The sequence below is a fragment of the Bufo bufo genome, chromosome 2 (genome assembly GCF_905171765.1).
Source record: "Bufo bufo chromosome 2, aBufBuf1.1, whole genome shotgun sequence".
Classification (NCBI taxonomy): Eukaryota; Metazoa; Chordata; class Amphibia; order Anura; family Bufonidae; genus Bufo; species Bufo bufo.
The window spans coordinates 306,606,147-306,627,396 of NC_053390.1; the positions used below are offsets into that span (position 1 = coordinate 306,606,147).

The 21,250-nt window shown below is 44.5% G+C and overlaps 1 protein-coding gene across 5 annotated transcripts; it reads left to right on the forward strand.

Annotated features, from left to right (window-relative positions):
• Window positions 1–271: 271 nt before the first annotated feature.
• RBM23 (RNA binding motif protein 23) lies at window positions 272–20,737 on the forward strand. 5 transcript variants are annotated; one of them, XM_040416875.1, is made up of 14 exons: window positions 272–353; window positions 4,008–4,105; window positions 9,819–9,901; window positions 14,579–14,614; window positions 14,694–14,846; window positions 15,145–15,204; window positions 15,611–15,728; window positions 15,806–15,958; window positions 16,679–16,816; window positions 16,888–16,953; window positions 18,038–18,242; window positions 18,427–18,516; window positions 18,597–18,681; window positions 19,310–20,737. In XM_040416875.1, the coding sequence occupies exons 2-14, from the start codon at window positions 4,034–4,036 to the stop codon at window positions 19,311–19,313; spliced, it is 1,263 nt and encodes a 420-aa protein (XP_040272809.1). In that variant the 5' UTR covers window positions 272–353; window positions 4,008–4,033; the 3' UTR covers window positions 19,314–20,737. The 5 variants fall into 5 exon arrangements, with proteins under 5 accessions (XP_040272809.1, XP_040272810.1, XP_040272808.1 ...); XM_040416876.1 differs by having other exon boundaries at window positions 9,819–9,900; window positions 14,578–14,614; window positions 14,700–14,846; XM_040416873.1 differs by lacking the exon at window positions 272–353 and adding an exon at window positions 431–449 and having other exon boundaries at window positions 9,819–9,900; window positions 14,578–14,614; window positions 19,310–20,715.
• The last annotated feature ends 513 nt before the right edge of the window (window positions 20,738–21,250 follow it).

The window sequence follows — 21,250 nt, forward strand, 5'->3', positions numbered from 1 at the left end:
TCTAAAATGTATGGTTTATGGTAAAGCCTAGAAGAGGTTTATATCACGAGATGAGGTCGTGTGGTTCTTAGATACGTGGTGTTGAATAGTAGCGTTTTTAGGTAATTAGCCATTAGCGCTAAGCGTGTCAAGCCTCATTTTGATTCTTTTCTGTGATTTGCCGGCAGCCATTTTTTTTTCTGAGTTTTCATTGGTGGTCTTTTTTTTTTTTTTTTTTAGCCCGCCTACTTCTCTGAGGCCAGGGACTGTGATTGGCTGGATAGTATCATTACTGTGAGGGAAGCTTCTGGAAGGTATTAGGCCTGGCCGCCATCTTGTTAGTGATATCGCGTACTGTGCACAGAGGAGAGCGGGTGAGTGCTCTTGTTTACTGCCGGGACTTCGAAGTAGCGGAATTTTTCTGTTTGCCCGGAACGGGTCACGTTTCTTGTTTCCACGGGACATTACGTGTAGGTATATAGTCAGTAGTACGGCCGTGTTATTGTGTGAGCTCACCACTGTGCGTGGTTTAACGGGCAGCTATTGACAATGCCCGTGTGTTTACTATGTCCGTGTGTACTATACGGAGCTTCCCTCAGACCAGTGTCCGTTACTGCAGTCCTCAGTGCTGTGATCACTTCAGCTTGTCATCCACAATGCCGAGAGTCTGGAAGTCCTTGTTCACACTGTCATATGTCATCAATCGTTTGGTGAAGTGGCATGTAAGTAGGAAGGCAGATTAACCCTTTCACAGACATCCCAACCTGCAAAAACTCATTTCAGGGAGGTTTTCTTTTTTCTTTCACTGACTTTTTATTACATTTTCCAAACACATGCAGTATCTGCACACTTTGCTCTATGGTGTGGAGGACTGGGCTTATTACCCTGCCCCAAATTATCCTATTTATGTATATGATTAAAGGGATTCTGTCACCACCTAGAAGCCCTGTGAGCTAAACATCTGCTCATGTCCAGGGTGGCATTCTGATTTCTAAGGTGGCCTTATAAAAGCTATTTGTGACTTTATTCTGCGAGAATCAGGTTTTACTAACCTGTCAATCACTGAATTAAGGTGCCCAAGTAGGGGAGGTCTGTGGATGCATGGTGCCCCGCCGTATGCATCGCCGTTCGTGCCCAGCGCCGCCTTCTACTCCTCAGTGCCACCTCTCCCTCCCGCTTTGAGATCCCGCGCGTGCGCAAAGGCTCAGCCTGATGCGCCGTTGCGGACTGCTGGCATCAGCTTCCTCTTGCACTGTGCGCACGCGCCGAGAAGGGGACACTGCTACAGGTTGCCGGAAAGGTTTACTGTGAGTAAACTAGAGATGGGAAGTTCGGATCTTTCACATGAATCTGTTTATTCGCTGAGCTGACAAGAAGCAAGTGAACCGAAGCTTAGGTTGCGCAATGCGCATGCGCGGATGCTTCGACTCACTTGCTGAGTCGGCTCTTGGTCTGAGTCAGGAAGTTTATTCTTTAAAACCCTGTGTGTAATTATCTACCCCACTGTAGGGGGAAAAAAACAAGCATCCAGGGGGTGTGAATTTAACACTGGGGTAAATAATATAATTAAAATGGAGGGTTAAATGTATTTTAAAAAAATACATCTCTCTCAATAGTTATATAGCTACTGAATGAGACAGAAGGAGGGATGCCTTTAACATATATATCTCCTTGAGAAGCTAATTTGACCCTAAAGGGTTAATTCAACCTGTAATGTAAACTCTGTCCTGTCACTTCTCTTATTTCTCTGCTCTGCTATCGGTAAACCTTAGGGATATATTGTTTCACATGTGGGTGTCAGGGAGCCGCTATCTAATAGCGGGAGACTCCCTGAACCTCCGGGAGACTTGAGATCCCTGCTTTCACTGCCAGGACAACGTATGCCTATTTTCTCATTGTAGTCACCTGGCATACTGTGAAAATGTTACACAGCGCTTTGTAATCATGGAAACCATGTTTTGTATAAAAAAAAAAAAAATCTAAATATACGTCATGGCATTGGCCATATTGCTTGACAAAACCCTAATTGTGCTGGTCTGAAACATTGCGTGGGTGAATAAAGAAGGTCCAACACCCTTTCCCTCCTGTTTGGAGCGCTGCCTCATCTTTTGGTCATTTTTGTCACCTGAAAAATGGGTATTAAGCTGGCTGACATTAGCGATGTGCTAATGTCAGCTGAACATAACTATATTAGTGCCATCTCACTGCCTGCCGCCATTATTGAGAAAAACTAACTTATATAATATGCTAATTAGCCTCTAGGAGGGGGGGGGGGGTGTTGACCCTGCTCCTAAAAGCTCTGTTCTCCCACCTCTGGCCACGCCCTTCTACACTTGATTGACAGGACCAGGCAGCAGTGGTCTCCTGTCTGGGAAATCTCACGCCTTCGCCGTCCCGTTCAGTATTCGGCGCAGGCGTAGTGAGGGAAGGACATTCGCCGGCAGCCAGCTTCCTCACTGTGACTTATTCAGCTTTGGGGCAATATACTGGGGCCCAATACTGAACAGGGTGGCGCAGGCATGAGATTTCCCCGGCAGACAGGAGACCAATGCTAGCCTGGCCCTGTCAATCAAGTGTAGAAGGGCATGGAAAGAGGTGGGCGAACGGACCATCTAGGAGCAGGTGCAACGCCCCCCCCTACTCCTAGAGGCTAATTAGTATATTATAAAAGTTTGTTTTTCTCAATAACGGCGGCACATAGTGACATGGGACTAATATAGTTATGATCAGCTGACATTAGCACATCGCTAATGTCAGCCAGGTTAATACCCATATTTCTGATGACAGAAACCCTTTTAAAGGGGTTTTCCCATCTTAGACAATGGGGGCATATCGCTAGGATATGCCCCCATTGTCTGATAGGTGCGGGTCTCACCGCTGGGACCCGAACCTATATCGAGAACTGAGCGGGGAGCACTGTGGCTGGAGGACCCCAGATTTCCCGGGGTCCGTTCACCACTAAGCGCTAATCCCCCACCTCTCCCATAGAAGTGAGTGGGAGCATGCGCAGCCGCCCTCCACTCATTTCTATGGGGCAGACTGCAATAGCCGAGCCAGCGCTCGGCTATTTTCGGAGGCCCCATAGAAATGAATGGAGGGCGGCTGCGCAGTGCACCCTCCTTTTACTTTCGGGGCTCCGTTCTCGATATAGGTGCGGGTCCCAGTGGTGGGACCTGCACCTATAAGACAATGGGGGCATATCCTAGTGATATTCCCCCATTGTCTGAGATGAGAAAACCCCTTTAACTTGTGGCTAACCCATGCAGAGTCTACGGCACCCAACACCTAGAGGCGCAGCGTTCATCATTACATAATCACCATGATGCAGTAAACTTCTACAGTCACAGGCGGAGCCTTATAAGAACTTGTGTAACGCAAAACTGACTTAGTTGCTATAGGCAACTAAATCGGATCCCACCTTTCATTTTTCAGAGGTCCTTTGGAAAACTAAAGATAATCTGGTTGGTTGCTATGGGCAATTAAGTCATCAGTTTTGATAAATCTCCCACACAGAGTTGAGAATTGCTCTGACTAGGTACAGGGTGTGATAGATAAGAAACTGAACATCTTTTAACTTCTTAGAAGAAATAAGAGATGAGGTGGTTGGGGCCTAGATGCTCCAGTGTCTGTCCCTGCACCACATGTATCATCCAGTGCAGGTCTAGACTGATCAGCAACCTCTGACACTCCAGCTGTTTTGAAACTACAACTCCCAGAATGCTCCTTTCACTTCTGTGGGAGTTACACAAACAGCCTCATAAGTGTGCATGGTGGGAGTTGTAGTTTCACAGTCCCTGGAGTGCCAAAGGTTGCTGATCCCTGGTCTATAGGATTAGTAAAGCTGAGGGGGCTGCCCAGGAGGAATTTATATGAGCACTAGCTACAGCCCCATGTAAAGTGTGGCAGACCTGATTGTGGCTGTATTTCCGACTCCTAAAGTCTACAGAATTGTACCCATTTCTGCTGATTTTGTTCCATGTGATCTAATCCTGCGCATTGTCAATTTCATTATATTTGCTTTTATGCAGAATTAAAGACCCACTTGTGAGGAGACATGGCTTCTGACGACTTTGATATTGTGATAGAAGCAATGCTGGAAGCTCCCTATCAAAGCCAAGAGACTGAGGCAAGTCAGGTTATTTTCTTGTACTCTGGAGTTGGTAAAGATGTGCAAAGCAATCTTTATACCATTCAACCCTTTCACTGCCACGGATTTCGGGATGGTTTTCAAACCATTTTGCTTCCACAATTTCTGAATTATAAAAATAGTAGGAAAGAAAGAAAAGAAGACACTGGATACATTGTGAAAATGCACCCCGTACTTTACTCTCTTGGGCTTCATGCCGCAACGCATAATGTTTCGTAGCACAAAATGAACAGAAAATGTTTGTGGCTGAAAGGCCGAACCAAATGGATGCCTAGATTCACAGCACCTCTTAAGAGAAGATCTCAAGGCCTGGGCTACTTCGAGGCTTTTTTTGCAGATTTTTAGCGCCACTTATGATTTTTATTTTTTTATAAGGGTATTCCAGTTGTAGCAGGTTGTCCCCTATCCACGTAATAGGGTAAAATATTAGATACAAGGCCCTCAAAGTAAATGAGTTGCAGGTTGATAATCTATGGTGCCGCTCTATTTATCTCTATGCGAATTCTGGAGATAGCTGAGTACAGTGCTGTATTTCCAGAACTCCATCCAACTCGCCATAGATTTGGGTGGGAGGCTGTGTGGTCCCTGCTCTCATGATCAGAGGGGGCCCCGGCAGTAGAGCTAAACTCTGTAACCCTTAGTGTATGACTACTCGGCACAGTTGTGCGACACGGCCATGCTGCATTCGAGTTCATCATGGCTGTATAGGCCGCAGCAGACTCTAATTAACCTAAGACTGCACTGTTTAGTTGGTCTGTTATTAATGGTCGCGTGGTATTTAAAGTGCCGCACGGCCATTAATTATACAGCCTGTCTAAACAGTACGGTCTCCTTAGTTTACTTAGAGCCAACTGTGGCGGTACTTGAACGCAGTGCGGCCGCCTTGCAAGCACCACATTAATGTGCCGTAATCAATTAAAGTGAACCTGTCACCTGGATTTTGGGTAAAGAGGTGAGGACATGGGCTGCTAGATTGCCGCTAGCACATCCGCAATATCCAGTCCCCATAGCTCTGTGTGCTTTTATTGTGTAAAAAAAAAAAACAGATTTGATACATATGCAGATTAACCTGAGATGAGTCCTGTCCCTGACTCATCTCACATACAGGACTCATCTCAGGTTAATTTGCATATGTATCAAATCGGGGTTTTTTACACAATAAAAGCACACAGAGCTATGGGGACTGGGTATTGCGGATGTGCTAGCGGCCATCTAGCAACCAATGTCCTCAGCTCTATACATCAAATCCTGGTGACAGGTTCCCTTTAAAGCCATATTTCATTCGTCCCTGCGAGCGAATACCAGTCTTAAACAAAAGCACATTGGAGTATTACATTACACACTCAGTGCAGGTGTGGATTTCCACTATTTCTGGTGTAAACTAGTGAATCCCCACCCACTTTTCTAGCAAATTTTAGTGAAAATATGGCAAACCAGGAGATGACATTGTGAACTCCTGGTAGAGACGAGGCCATTTGTGTATTTGTGAGTTATAACCTCCCTCCTGATCCTCAGCTGTGTCATGTGACCAACACTATGATCTCTAACTGACAGTGTCTTATTTGTGGACAGGAAGTCAGTTTCTCCATTTATTCCTGAGACTGACATTGAGGCTTTTATAGGAGAGAATAGAGAAACTGACTTCCTGTCCACACATAAGACATAGGGGGACATTTATCAAAGTTGCCCATAGCAACCAATCAGACCCTAACTTTCATTTTCCAAAAGAGCTCTGAAAAATGAGAATGAATTTGGTTGCTATGGGCAACTAAGCCGGTTTTACTTTCCACTAGTTTTGATAGATCCCCTCCCCCCCCATGTCTAATGTCTGGGATGAGTCGCGTTTGCATTGGGCAGTATAAGATAACAATGTGTATTATTATAAGATCATGTGGTTTGTAAATTTCATTAATATTTGTGGACTTTGTAGCTTTTAAGGCTTTGACTACGCTGTGATTTTGGGCGTGACATGTGTCTAGTGCCCAAGTATCGCAGGGCAGCCATAGCAATGGATGGGGTTGCAGCACGACTTGCACATTTGCTGTGACCCTGACACTCGAATTGCAAAGAAATCCAACCCTGCTGGTTTTCATGTGCAGCGGACGCAGCAAATGTGCAAGTCGTGCTGCAACCCATCCATTCCTATGTTGGCCCTACTATACTGCCATACTTAGGGAGCCTAAAATCACTGTATAGCTGAACCCTAAGGCTGGTTTCACACAGGCGTTGCGGGAACACCCGCAATTTTTCCGCGTGAGTGCAAAACATTGTAATGCGTTTTGCACGCGCGTGAGAAAAATCGTGCATGTTTGGTACCCAAACCCGAACTTCTTCACAGAAGTTTGGGCTTGGGATCAATGTTCTGTAGATTGTATTATTTTCCCTTATAACATGGTCATAAGGGAAAATAGCATTCTGAATACAGAATGCAAAGTAAAATAGTGCTGGAGGGGTTAAAATTTTTTATTTTTTTTAACTCTCCTTAATCCACTTGCTGGCGCTGCCGGCATCTCGTCTGTCTCCTGTGCTGAACAGGACCTGTGGTGAGCATTCATTCCAGGACCTTTGACGTCACTCCGGTCATCACATGATCCATCACCATGGTAAAAGATCATGTGACGTACCATGTGATGACCGGAGTGACGTCATCAAAGGTCCTGTAACTGTACTTAATTCTCACCACAGGTCCTATTCAACAAAGGAGACAGAAGGAGATTCTGGCTACACGATCAAGTGGACTAAGGTGATTTAAAAAAAAAAAATTTAACCCCTCCAGTGCTGTTTTACTATGCATTCTGTATTCAGAATGCTATTATTTTCCCTTCTAACCATGTTATAAGGGAAAATAATAATGATCGGGTCTCCATCCCGATCGTCTCCTAGCAACCGTGCGTGAAAATCGCACCGCATCCGCACTTGCTTGCGGATGCTTGCCATTTTCACGCAACCCCATTCACTTCTATGGGGCCTGCGCTGTGTGAAAAACGCAGAATATAGAGCATGCTGCGATTTTCACGCAACGCATAAGTGATGCGTGAAAATCACCGCTCATGTGAACAGCCCCATAGAAATGAATGGGTCTGTATTCAGTGCGGGTGCAATGCGTTCACCTCACGCATCGCATCCGCGTGGAATACTCGCCTGTGTGAAAGGGGCCTAAAGGGGCCTCTGGAAACAATTCGTTTTTACCTAATGTCGCAGCCTGCCTCCGTTAACCAAAGATTCACACTTGCCTGCTCCCTGCCGCTCCCGTGTGTCTGTCTTCCTATCCCATCCTTCTTCTGGTACAGTATGCTCATGGTCGCATGCTCTGCTGTAGCCAATGACTGGCTACAGCAGTGAATTGCCACTTGTGAACACCTCACCACTAAAGGCAGTCATTGGCTGCAACAAATCATGTGACAGTACCCATGCTGTACCGGAAGAAAGCCAGGAGGGGATCTGAAAAAGGACCCACCAGAGCAGGTAAGGCTACTTTCACCCTAGCGTTCGGGGCTCCGCTTGTGAGTTCCGTTTGAAGGCTCTCACAAGTGGCCCCGAACGGATCCGTCCAGCCCTAATGCATTCTGAGTGGATGCGGATCCGCTCAGAATGCATCAGTTTGGCACAGTTTGTCCTCCACTCTGCTCAGCAGGCGGACACCTGAACGCAGCTTGCAGCGTTCGGGTGTCCGCCTGGCCGTGCGGAGGCAAACGGATCCGTCCAGACTTACAATGTAAGTCAATGGGGACGGATCCATTTGAAGTTGACACAATATGGCTCAATTTTCAAATGGATCCGTCCCCCATTGACTTTCAATGTAAAGTCAAAACGGATCCGTTTGCTTATTTTTTTTTGGTTCATGATAATGCAAACGGATCTAAGCGTTTGCATTATAGGTGCGGATCCGTCTGTGCAGATACCAGACGGATCCGCACCTAACGCAGGTGTGAAAGTAGCCTAAGGGTCCATTCACACGTCCGTTGTTTCTTTCCTTATCTGTTCCGTTTTTTGCTGAACAGATCTGGACCCATTCATTTTCAATGGGTCCTGAAAAAAAATGGACAGCACAATGTCTGATTTTTTTTCAGGACCCATTGAAAATGAATGGGTCCAGATCTGTTCAGCAAAAAACGGAACAGATCAGGAAAGAAACAACGGACGTGTGAATGGACCCTAAGGCTCCATTCACACGTCCGCAATGTGTTTTGCGGATACACGGTGACACGGATCCGCAAAACACGGAAAGCGGCAATGTGTGTTCCGCATTTTGCGGACCGCACATTGCCGACATAATAGAATATGCCTGTTCTTGTCCGCAATTGCGGACACGAATAGGACATGTTCTATTTTTTTGCGGAAACGGAAGCACGGATGCGGAAGTGCGGATCCGCAAATGTGGATGCGGACAGCACATTCCGTCCCCATAGAGAATGAATGGGTCCGCATCCTTTCCGCAAAATTGCGGAAAGGATGCGGACACATTTTGCGGACGTGTGAATGGAGCCTAAGTATGATTCTTCTGTTTTACTGAGGCAGGCTGCGGACATTAGGTAAAAACTACTTATTCCTGGACATCTCATATTAGCTCCCTTCTTTCTTGTGCTACAGTGAGATGCTCTATATAGGTAACACTAATCCTGCAGCGATGCCAAGCCCAGTGCCACCTTCTGCTGCCAGTGGACAGTGAATCTTGAGTTGCAGGACTCCTTGGATGGTGTCTTGTGACTTTTGATGAATGTGCACTTTGTTTGTGGACCGTAGGGTTATCTGAATTGGGGTACTGTGGTTAGAAAAGCTCACACAAGTGTTAAGGGTGATGGGCTTGAATAACCATTTTGTTTCCTGGTCCGTTAAGTTCAAGCTGTCGCTTACTCAGTAACACACTGCTCCCTTTCTTTTCATAGAACCTAGTCCTCCCTGCCCTGCTCAACTGGGGAAGGGGCTTGAAAAGATTGTGGCGTCAAGACAACCAACAGGATCAAAGAAAAGCTGTTTCTTTGTGTTTGAGGTTTAGTACCTCTTATTACTTATATTTGTCATTTTAGAGTGGGAGCATTAAGTCTCCTTTCATAAACCCCCCCCCCCCCCCACCCCCAAAAAAAAGTTTAAACTTGAAGGTTCTGACCACTTTTGAAAGGTGATTACTTCATGTTATCCAAATCAGATCTAGACGTTCGTTAGATGTAGCCGGTTACATAAAGCCTGAATATTACTGAGAAATACAGTTGAAGTTCAAGCTTTGTTGCTTTGCGTTTCTAAATCTGTATTATATGATCAGCCTAGAATGACAAGTCATTGTGTCTGCGTAACTGTCATCAATGCCTCATTAATTTGCTACCAGTGTGTAATTGCCGAAAGTCATAAAGCAATATGCCCTCTGTTTGCTCCAGGCCGAGGAGTTTGAGAGTCAAGCTACAGTGGGGGAAAAAACCTATAATAACTAATTTATGTATCAGGTAAGGTATATATGTGAGGCACGCTCTGCTGATCTCTTGTTCATCCTTTATTGAAGGTCACATTAATAGAAGGGTGTACCTAGGTAGTCCACTGGTTTTATAAGTCCCTTAATCCCTATTGGCTAAAACATTTTTTATTTTTAATGTTGTCTTTTGCTGTTTCCCTACCTTCCCCCATTCTTCCGTGTTTTTCTGTCTTCGGACCGGCCTGATCATCTTGTATCGGTGTGGCATTTTTTTGTTGGGCTGAACAGGAAGAAATTTCAAACAAAGAGTTAAAGGAGCGAGAAAGCAGGAGCCGTTCTGGCAAAAATGGCAGCTACAGTAGCAGCAGCAGCAGGTAACTCCTAATTTTTGATGACCTTGCTTGTGAATATTAAAAAAAAAAAGGGGTTTGTCTGACTTCTAACATCAACCCTTTCACTGTTAAAGATACCCATCACTCTCCCGCCCCACCGATTACCCTGAATACAGTTTGTCCAGGCAAAACTGTTTGGGTTGTGTTGCTGCAGGAGGGGGGTACAATAGAGCTAGTCCCATGATCTTGGTCTCATTTTGAAGCTAACAACCTAGGGTTTAAAATGAGACCAGGTGCTAGCCCAGTATATAACCTTTAGAAACAGGTTCCAAGTGAGAGCTCCATAAACCTGTAGCTCTCACTCCTAGACGTTCAGTTACGGAGGCTGCAGGGAAAAGAGATCTTCCTGTGTAACTGTACTTGTCCCCTAAAGAGGGTAACATGGACTTCCGTGCATGTTATCCATCCCCTCTGAAAGTTACCCCTCTGTTTCTAATTAGCCTGTTAATTGACACCACAACCCAGATGTTTACAAGCATGGTGTGAAATAAAAAAAAAATAATGAAAATCTGCATTTTTATTTTTCTGTTGTGGCATTTAACCACAGAGGACAAATTTTTATATGTGGACATTTTTGTGCACGATGATACCAGTTATGTTTATATATGTTAATTTAGAAAAGGAGATGCTTGAATTTTAAATACTTGTATTTAAAAAAATAACTTTTTTGCTGTCCTTTTTTAGTCCCCTTTGAGGACTTTAAAGGGCTTCTGTCACCCCACTAAAGTGATTTTTATTTTTTTTGGGGCTAGTTAAATTAGGCTACTTTCACACTAGCGTTCGGGTGTCCGCTCGTGCGCACTGTTTGAAGGGGCTCACGAGCGGCCCCGAACGCATCCGTCTGGCCCCAATGCATTCTCAGTGGAGGCGGATCCACTGAGAATGCATCCGCCTGCCAGCGTTCAGCCTCCGCTCCGCTCAGTGAGCGGACACCTGAACGCTTCTTGCAGCGTTCGGGTGTCCGCCTGGCCGTGCGGAGGCGAGCGGATCCGTCCACACTTACAATGTAAGTCAATGGGGACGGATCCGCTTGAAGATGACAGTATATGGCTCAATCTTCAAGCGGATCCGTTCCCCATTGACTTTCAATGTAAAGTCTGAACGGATCCGCTCAGGCTACTTTCAGACTTAGAAAATTTTCTAAGTAATAATGCAGACGGATCCGTTCTGAACGGATGCAAACGTCTGCATTATCGGAGCGGATCCGTCTGATGAAACATCAGACGGATCCGCTCCGAACGCTAGTGTGAAAGTAGCCTTAGTTATATAGCGATATATGAAAATATAATTGTGTTACTTACATTGATCCAGCAGTTTATTCAAAAAACGAAGTTTTATAATATGCAAATTCGGTCTCTACCAGCAAGTAGGGCGGCTACTTGCTGGTAGCTGCTGCAGAAATCCGCCCCCTCCTCTTGTTGATTGACAGGGCCAGCCGGGATCTCCTCCTCCGGCCAGCCCTGTCGTCTTCTATTTCGATGATGTCATCGGTGCAGGCGCACTGAGGGAGTTCTGAGGAGACGAGCCTCCTCATCTCAGAGCGCCTGCGCCGAATGAACACAGGCGCGCGATTTTTGAAATGCCGACAGGGCTGGCCGGAGGAGGAGATCGCGGCTGGCCCTGTCAATCAACAAGAGGAGGGGGCGGATTTCTGCAGCAGCTACCAGCAAGTAGCCGCCCTACTTGCTGGTAGAGACCGAATTTGCATATGATAAAACTTTGTTTTTTGAATAAACTGCTGGATCAATGTAAGTAACACAATTATATTTTCATATATCGCTATATAACTAATTTAGGCCTCTTTCACACTTGCGTTGTCCGGATCCGGCGTGCACTCCACTTGCCGGAATTACACTCCGGATCCGGAAAAACGCAAGTGTACTGAAAGCATTTGAAGACGGAACCGTCTTCAAAATGCTTTCAGTGTTACTATGGCACCCAGGACGCTATTAAAGTCCTGGTTGCCATAGTAGTAGTGGGGAGCGGTATACTTACAGTCCGTGCGGCTCCCGGGGCGCTCCAGAATGACGTCAGAGCGCCCCATGCGCATGGATGACGTGTCCAATGCGATCACATGATCCATGCACTTTGGCCGCCCTGACGTCACTCTGGAGCGCCCCGGGAGCCGCACGGACGGTAAGTACACTGCTCCCCCGCTCCCCGCTACACTTTACCATGGCTGCCAGGACTTTAGCGTCCCGGCAGCCATGGTAACCATTCAGAAAAAGCTAAATGTCGGCTCCGGCAATGCGCCGAAACGACGTTTAGCTTAAGGCCGGATCAATGCCTTTCAATGGGCATTAATTCCGGATCCGGCCTTGCGGCAAGTGTTCCGGATTTTTGGCCGGAGCAAAAAGCGCAGCATGCTGCAGTATTTTCTCCGGCCAAAAAACGTTCCGTTCCGGAACTGAAGACATCCTGATGCATCCTGAACTGATTTCACTCCATTCAGAATGCATTGGGATAATCCTGATCAGGATTCTTCCGGCATAGAGCCCCGACGACGGAACTCTATGCCGGAAGAAAAGAACGCAAGTGTGAAAGAGCCCTTAACTAGCCCCAAAAAAAAATCACTTTAGTGGGGTGACAGAAGCCCTTTAACATGTCATCCTGTGATTACTTATCCCATAGACCGCAGTAGTATGCGATTGTAGTCTTTGTGATTTTTTATTTTTTTTTATTTTTTTATTGGCCTCCTGTTAAAACCTTTTGCTATGGCTCGTGTCGTTTTGTGTTGAGGTTATGATTGCACAGAGCCGGAGAATGGTATAACATAATGTAATAAGTCTTCCACTCTGGTCTCTGCTACATATGTAGTGGTCATGTGGCATCCATTGTTTGTGACCGTTGCAGCCAGTCTCAACAGTCATATGCATGAATGGCCAGACCCACAGTGGTGATCATATTTACCTGATCCCTGCTGATGGGTTCCAGCTCCATCAATGCCCCATCTGCACTGAAGGTCCTGGGTCTCTCTGCATCAACATTTGACGGAGGGCATGGCCGCATCAGTGATGTGTCGCCCTGTGCAGCGTGTGACCCAGGCATGTGCTGCATGGGTGACACATGACTGCTTTTGGCTGCAGAGGTCATGTGCCCTTTGTCAGAGGAAATTAATACAGGGACACACAGGACCTGCAGTGTTGGCGGGGCAGCAATGGAGCTGGAATACAGTGAGAGGGATCAGAAAAGTATGATTACCACTGTGGGTCCAGCCACGCTATACACTAGAAAGTTGAACAGCCCCTTTTAAGATTTGTCATGTTGATGATTTTGTGAGGATACCTGTATGTAGACTCTGCACATATAGAACTTTTATGTTTAGAAAGTGGTGGTGGAGTCTGAAGGGTCTGCTTGGATCAGAGCCTTACAAACATCATTTTTATGTGTTTTTTTTTTTTTAAACCCTGCAAAAAATAAGTACCGTATTTTTCACTTTATAAGATGCATTATAAAGCGAATCTGTCAAAAATCAGCCCGCATGTCCATATTACGCAGCTGCTGCCTGGGTCCGCTCCATAGAAGGGGGAGGGGAGCAGTTCTCCTCCGCTGCACTGCCGCCTGCACGTACTGCTGATTGGTGGTGTGCGTCGGCTGGAACTGCCGCCTCCACCAATAAGCTTACCCCCAGTCCCTCCAGCCTCCCTCTGGCCATGAGCAGATTTGATTCTCCAACTCTCCCGGACTTCTCCTCTCCTGGTGCTTACCTCCTGCTCTGCCTCACCAGTGCCCGCAGCCCCGGATACCATCGCTCAGCTGCGGCCGCCTCAACTCCAGTTACCCCGCAGTGCATGCCCGCCAGACACTGACCCTCAGCATCGGGAACCCGCAACTTTCACGTAAGCCCCGCATCCAACACTTCTCCCTCTAAGATTGGAGGATTCCAGCAAAAAGCACACCCACTCACTCTCAGCCCTTCTTTCTTTGGCCAAAAACACACCTACTTTTCCTTCTTATCCCCGCCCCTTCCCCGAGGTGATCGTCTCTGCTGTCATATTCCGCACATTTCCGCCATAGCCCTGCTGATTGGTGGTGTAATAAGCTTCCCCCACCTCTCCCCAGTCCCGCCAGCCTCCCTCCGGCCATGAGCGCCATTGCCACAGACCACCAATGGAACTGCTGTGAAATAGGGGATAGAACAGAGTGACGGAGGCCACTACAACTCCTTCCTCCCTCCTGTCACCTAAAGCCCCTGGTAAGTGACAGCTCTGGGGCTGACCTAAAAATTAACTGTGTTAAATGTGACTATAACCCCCCTCATCCTTAAGAATACACCAATGTACTGCAGTATATGGGTGTATTCTAAAAGATGAGGGGGGGTTATAGTCACATAACAGTGCGTCATCCAAAGATCTCCCAAATATCCTCATAACAGTGTGTCATCCGTAGATCCCCCATAACAGTGTAAACTATTGTTATTTTATTAAATATTTTAGCACACCTTTTGGGTAAACTTTTTTTCCTATTTTCCTCCTCTAAAACCTAGGTGCGTCTTATCAGGTGCGTCTTATAAAGCGGAAAATACGGTATATATAATCCTCTCTATTCACTGCTGTATGGTTATTTGATGCAGACATTCACTGTGACTGACCTACCATGTATTGAGATTGAAATTGCCATGTAATTTCTGTTCATGTCTGTTCTTCCTACCAGCGGAAAGAGTCGAACTCTGAGTCGTGATCGACGTAGAAGGTAAATGTAAACTTTATCTACATTAGAAATAAAGAAGTTTTTCTTTTTTTCTGGTAAATTAATCGCAAGCTTTTCTTAGCCGTAGTCGGAGCAGGGAGAGACACAGAAGAAGGAGCAGCAGGCATAGAAGTCATGAACGTCGATACAGAAGCCGTAGCAGAGGCAGGGGGTACAGATCTAGGAGCCGTGATCGGAGCCACCGCCATGAACGTTCCAGGCACTACAGTCCTGGGTCAGTAAGAATAATAGGATTATGACCATTTTCAACCTTAAAGTATGATTAGGACAGCACCACGGATCCTTTGAACCACTGGTTGTAACATTAGGCATGTTTCCCTATACTGAATCATGAATAAAACTCACTTCAGTGGCATCTGAAAGCCTGAACTGGACCACATACATGAAGTCCTCAACTATTTCTGTTTTAGCTTTGACAGTGATAGACGTAGAAGTGTATTTTTTCTTAACTGAGAAGAACAGTGTCCAGCAACAAAAAATGTATATATGATTTAACTGTTCTCGTTAAACAGGCGACGTTATACACGCAGTAGGAGTCGCAGTCCCCGACACAAAGAAAAGAGCCCTCTCAGGTATTTGCAAGTCTCCTGGAAAGCTATACTGCTGTAAAAAGTTGAATGGTGGTAAAATCCTGCTCTGTGTCTTATAGTGAATCCAGAATATGCTAGCTGTATGTGATATAGGGCTCCACCAATCAAAACTCTCTCAGCATGGTCAGGCTTTTGTGATGGTTACAAGGCCCTGTACGATTACATAATTTATTTCAAGCTTAGAAAACTACTGTAAGCGGCTATTAATGCTGCATCCGTGTAGATGCAGGGGGATACACATTGTGTCTAGTGGGTGTCCTGTGTCTTATTACTGGGCATCAGTGTGCTGGATTTAGGGGGATTTTAATGTAGTTTTGATAGGGGTTACTTGGCCTGGAGACAAACACATTTTCTATATTACAGCGAATCTCCCACTTCCTGTTTTTAGGAAACCTGAACCTAATTTGACTCCAGAAGAACGGGATGCCCGGACAGTGTTCTGTATGCAGCTGGCTGCGCGCATTCGTACACGAGACTTGGAAGACTTTTTTTCAGCTGTTGGAAAAGTCAGTCCCACTTAAAAATTGTTGTCAACTACATACCTTTCATTTATATTCGGCTGAATTTTTTAATTATATTTCAGGTACGTGATGTAAGGATAATTTCCGACAGAAACTCGCGCAGATCAAAGGGCATAGCATATGTCGAATTTGTTGACATCCAGTCTGTGCCTCTCGCTATTGGGCTAACTGGACAAAGGTTGCTGGGTGTGCCTATCATTGTGCAGGTTTCACAGGTAAGAGAACAACTTCTGAAATCTGCTTTCACACATTGGTATTGTCTTTTTTGCTGGGAAAAAGAAAACACCAGCTCCAGATGTTTGGCTGAAAGTCTATAGAAAATATGAAATGCGGGGCACACAAACCTTCCTGCCATTTTTTCCCCCCCATGATTATTGGCAGTTTTTGTTTCTTTTAATTTTTTATTTTTAACACAGCTAGTTTTAGAAATGGTAGTTTTCTGTATGAGGATAAAAACACCATCCTAACATACGTTTGGATCACAAGTCACTAAAAACACCATAAACGCTTGTCATTTCGGTTGCCCTAAGTGGTCACCTGCCATGGAGCACCAGCACAGGTGAAATGAAGAATTAATTACACAGTGCCTATTCAATTCAATAACTTATCTGTGTAGGAGAGGACAAGTCCTCGAAAGCAAACCACTCTCTCATCTGGCCAAGAGATGAGAATCCCCTCTATTAAATCAGAATTCCCTTTTATAGGGTATTTGAAGATGGATTTTCTGGACTAGACAGCCTGTTTGATGAAGAACAAACACATTTCTGGCCTGATGTTAATAAACCAGTGTCAGATTATAAGCCCTCGCAGGCAGGCCTCTCTTCCCCCAGTATCAGTTCCGTCCTGTACTTGTTTTTGTATTACATCTGCAAATCAAACGTTCATTTTCCCATAGAGCTCTGTCGCCTTTGGTCAAATATTATCTTACATTATAGGCTGAAAAGAATCGCCTGGCTGCCATGGCCAGTAATCTCCAGAGGTATAACACTGGACCCATGCGTCTGTATGTAGGATCTTTACATTTTAACATCACAGAAGAAATGTTGACTGGAATCTTTGAACCTTTTGGAAAGGTAAGCTTTCTTTAGTTACTTAATAAGATCTAGAACCATTTGAGTTAGTAATATTTATCATTTTCTTACAGATTGAGCATATTCAGCTTCTGAGAGAACCTGATACTGGACGGTCCAAAGGCTATGGTTTTATAACTGTGAGTGTATGAAGGTTATACTTACATGCTTTACACCTGCTAATGCTAATCATGTGTAAAATAAAGCACTGGCAGTAGCTGAGTGAGCAGCATCCTGAGAATGACAGCTGACCTCAGTCTCCTATAGGTTTTCCCAGCTAATTGCCAGGCCTGATATTGCAGCCCTTCAAACTCTGCCTTAGAGGCTTGGGATTGCTTTAAGCAACCACAATTGCCACTCAAAAGGGTATTTCCATCTCAGAATGGTGCAAAAAAATTGGACACAAGTATTTAAAGGCCATGTCCACCTTCAACCAAATTATTGTGCCAGTGAAATGAAAACAGAAGACCTTTTTAATCAAGGCCTACTGCAAGGTTGTCTCGCTGCAGTGCATTCATCGTGAAAGTGAGTACAGAGGCTGGACCTGTTATCAATAGGAGAGAGATTGTTTCACACACTAGTAAAATACTTTACACACAAAGCCAGTTATGTGCGCGGGGCCCCTTCATATATAATCACGGCATTTTCGGGTCGGCCAAATCGCTCCTACTGGGAGCTTAACAGAGGTGCCGCGCGGACGTGCTGGGAGCTGACCGGAGCAGCTGTAAAGGTAAGTAACAGCTTCTCCGGCCCCCAACATGTCATGGTCTGTATTATGGCAATGTAAGTTGCCATAATACAGAAATACAGACCTAGACTCGAGTATAAGACGAGGGGGCTTTTTGAGCACAAAAATATGTGGCAAAAAACTCGAGTATATACGGTATAGTGAATTAATACATCGGTCAGCTTGTAAAATATCAATGACCTCACAGGCACGAGTGTTCAGATACTTTACGTTATCGCAGCGAGCAATGTATACTCAAACAATGTCAGTCGGTCCATTAATGCCGTTATTTGCAATTCTCTATAGAGTGATCAAACTAGCTATGGCTGCTATAACTGAATTTTGGCAGAACTGACATGTCTATTTTATTAGGCACTTGTATTACTTGTAATGCATCATTCCCCTGCTATTCCCACCAAAAATGTATGAATAAATTGATAACTCGGGCTCATTTTCAACAGAAGAATATATATTCTTTTTTTTCCTTCTCTCTCCAGTTTGTAGATGCAGAGTGTGCTCGTCGGGCTCTGGAACAGCTAAATGGATTTGAACTGGCTGGTCGACCAATGAAGGTTGGTCTCGTGACTGACAGAGCAGATGGCAATACTGACCCCTCGTTCCTTGATAATGATGACCTGGAGCGCAGTGGTATTGATCTGGGTGCAACTGGGCGATTGCAGCTTATGGCTAAATTGGCAGAAGGTAGGTGGATAATGAATAGCACACGCATGTCTGCATTTTAAACGGTTAAAATGTATGCCAGATGGTTGTTTGGCAATCTCGCACCTCCTCCTTTTTTTGGGGGGTCTGGGTTGAGGTTGGTTATCAGTATTTATTGTCGGCAATATTTCTGTCTTCATGTAGTAATTGCTGCTTTTTTCATCAGGTACAGGTCTGCAGATACCTCTTGCTGCCCAGGCTGCTCTTCAGCTTAATGGAGCTATTCCGCTGACTGCCTTGAATCCTGCCCTTTCAGGTACATAAGTGACTATACTTAATCTTAAAGCTTTTTCAGTAAAGTCCTGCATCTTAAAATAATGTTCTATCTTTTTGTAGCTCTCAGCCCAGCCCTCAGCTTGGCGACACAGCCTATCTCCACACAGTACATCCCGCTTTCACAGCTCTTTAACCTGCAATCTATGTGAGTGTGGCTGACATTTTTTTGCATTTTTAGTTTATATTTTGATCATGTTTCAAATGTATTTTTTAAATGCATCAGTTAAAAAAAAAAAATGAAATGTTAAATGTCCCCCCAATGGTCTTGTGTGACCTTAGGTGGAGCACAAAGTGTAAAATATAAATAAATGTAAGAAAAAAATAACACAAGCCAGTATACCCCTCAGTGTATCTTCTAGTCCTGCCTCTGGCGACCATAACCATTTACAGAAAGGGGGCATAAATAAAAATAAAAAATTATTAAAAAAAAGTTGAACATTGTGTTATTAACAGCAAAAATTAAGAAAAGGTTTTTACATTTTTCCTGGCTCTAAAAAGTGAAAACAGAAAAATAATAGTGTTATAAAAAATAAAACCTCATACATCACAGAAAAAAGTACAGAACAGGGGGGAAAAAAAAGCTACGGCTTTCAAAGACACGTGCTAAAAGAATGGGGAATGGGAAAGGGGGTAATTGGCCCGGTCTATAAATGGTTAAACTTGCATCCTCAAGACAATCCAACTTAAAAAATTAGGCTTTATTGTCTGTTCTGGTGCTAGTGTTTGTCTTTTTATACAACTTTATTTATTTTTTATTTTTTTTTCCTCCGCAGGTAAATGAAGAAAAGCTTTGCTTACAGATTCAGAATTAATCTGTGTGACTTATTGTACAGACCTTGTTGTGATATTATTTTTTTTTTTTTCCTGTTTCTACTCTGCTGATTGGCTGGGTGGGGAAACCCAGAATCGGTCACCCTTTATTTTTGTAAAAAGATGGTTGGAAAATTGCTGTACTTAGGGGGGGAAAAAAGGATTTTGTAAATACATATGCACACTTACACCTAATATATCTATAGCTGGAGATTGTTCTCCATTAAAGGTCGGGTTTTTTTTTTTTTTGTGTGTGTGCTGTAGAGACTTCGGCATCTTCGCACCCCTCTGTACCCTCGGGAGCATGCTCTCTCGGAGGGTTGGAATTGTAGAATATGTAAATAATGATACGTGTAGATGGTTTTGTGCAATCTGTGTATGTTTGGATGTGTATAAAACATTCTGATCTACACTAAAATGGTGAAATCACATTTAACGAGGCATCCTCCGTGGCACTGCAGGATGTTCAGCTTATTGTGCAGCACAAGTTATGTTTTGGCATCTGGTTCCTCCTCACAGCGGCTCACCAGTACTCCTCTCTGGCTGCTGTGATGTCTTGACTTGGATATTGCATTAAACTGTATACAGTGCTTATTAGGGAAGACCTCACATTTCACTCTCTGTATCTATTACTACCTCGTAACAGAAGGAAAACATTCAATTACGTGAACCTTAAAGAGCACCCGTCTCACCTCCTGACATGCCTTTTTACTAATTTGTATTCCAAATGAAACCACTATTCTGGCGTGCCCTTCATATAACTCTTTTGTGCCAGTCCTATGTTATCGCTGAGAGAAGTTTATGAACAAAGTTGGGGGGTCGTCCCTGTACAGTCTGACCCTGTCCAGTCAGTGCTGCCAGTGTGGAACTGTGCAGGAACACACCGCCAACTAGTAAAACCGTTAAAAAAAACAGACCTGTCGAGAGGTGAAAGATCATCTGTAAGCCCATCTGAATGTTTAAGTCCATGGTTTAATTTTCATCTTGTATCTGTAAGCGTTTCAGAGTGTGGTGAGCAAGGTGGTCTTTAGTGGTTGTATAGCTTTCTAGAATTCCAGTTCATCTCTAAGTGGTCTTGTGTATCGCATCCCTGCTATGGTTAAAACTTACAAGGTTATACGATTAGGTTACCCTACAAGGTTATAAGAATGTAGTGAAGTAAGAAATGCAACAATCTGTAGAGTGGAGCATGCACTGTTACCCTCGCTTGTTAATTTTTGGGACCACCTATGAGCTCTGTTTGTCAGCCCACCTTCTGAAAATACTGTATAAATATTTTCCCTAAAAACTTACCAAATATGAGGTCTGCTGGGGTTCACTTTATTTTGTTATGTCATTCTTTTTTAAAATTTTGTTAAAAAAAATAAATCTAATTAAAGTTACTTAAATTACTTGTGTCTGAATTTTGTTTGAGTGGTTCCAAATCATACTTTTCCAACAAATGTTAACAAACACAATATTTTTTTTAAGTTAATGTGAAAATTTTCTGTGCAAGAAACAGAAGTGGCAAAGGCAATAGAGGTGGAAAACTTAATAGTAATAAAAATAACCCGTCCAGAATAAGGCCTCCTGCACACAAATGTGTATCCGTTCCGTTCATTGGGGACTGCAATCTGCGGTCCCCAATGCCCGGGCAACGTCCGTGCAGCTGCAGGGACTGATCGAGACCCATTCAACTTAAATGGGTCAATTTTCCATCTGCACTGCAAAAAAAAAATAGAACAAGTTCTATTTATTTTTTTTTATTTTTTTGCGGTGCGGAGGCATGGACAGAAACAGCACGGAAGCACTCCGTAGTGCTTCCGTGGGGTTCTGAACCGTGCTTCCGTTCCGCATCTCCGTGATTGCGGACCCGTTCAAGTCAATGGGTCCGCATCCGTGATGGGGAGTGCACACAGGCCGCT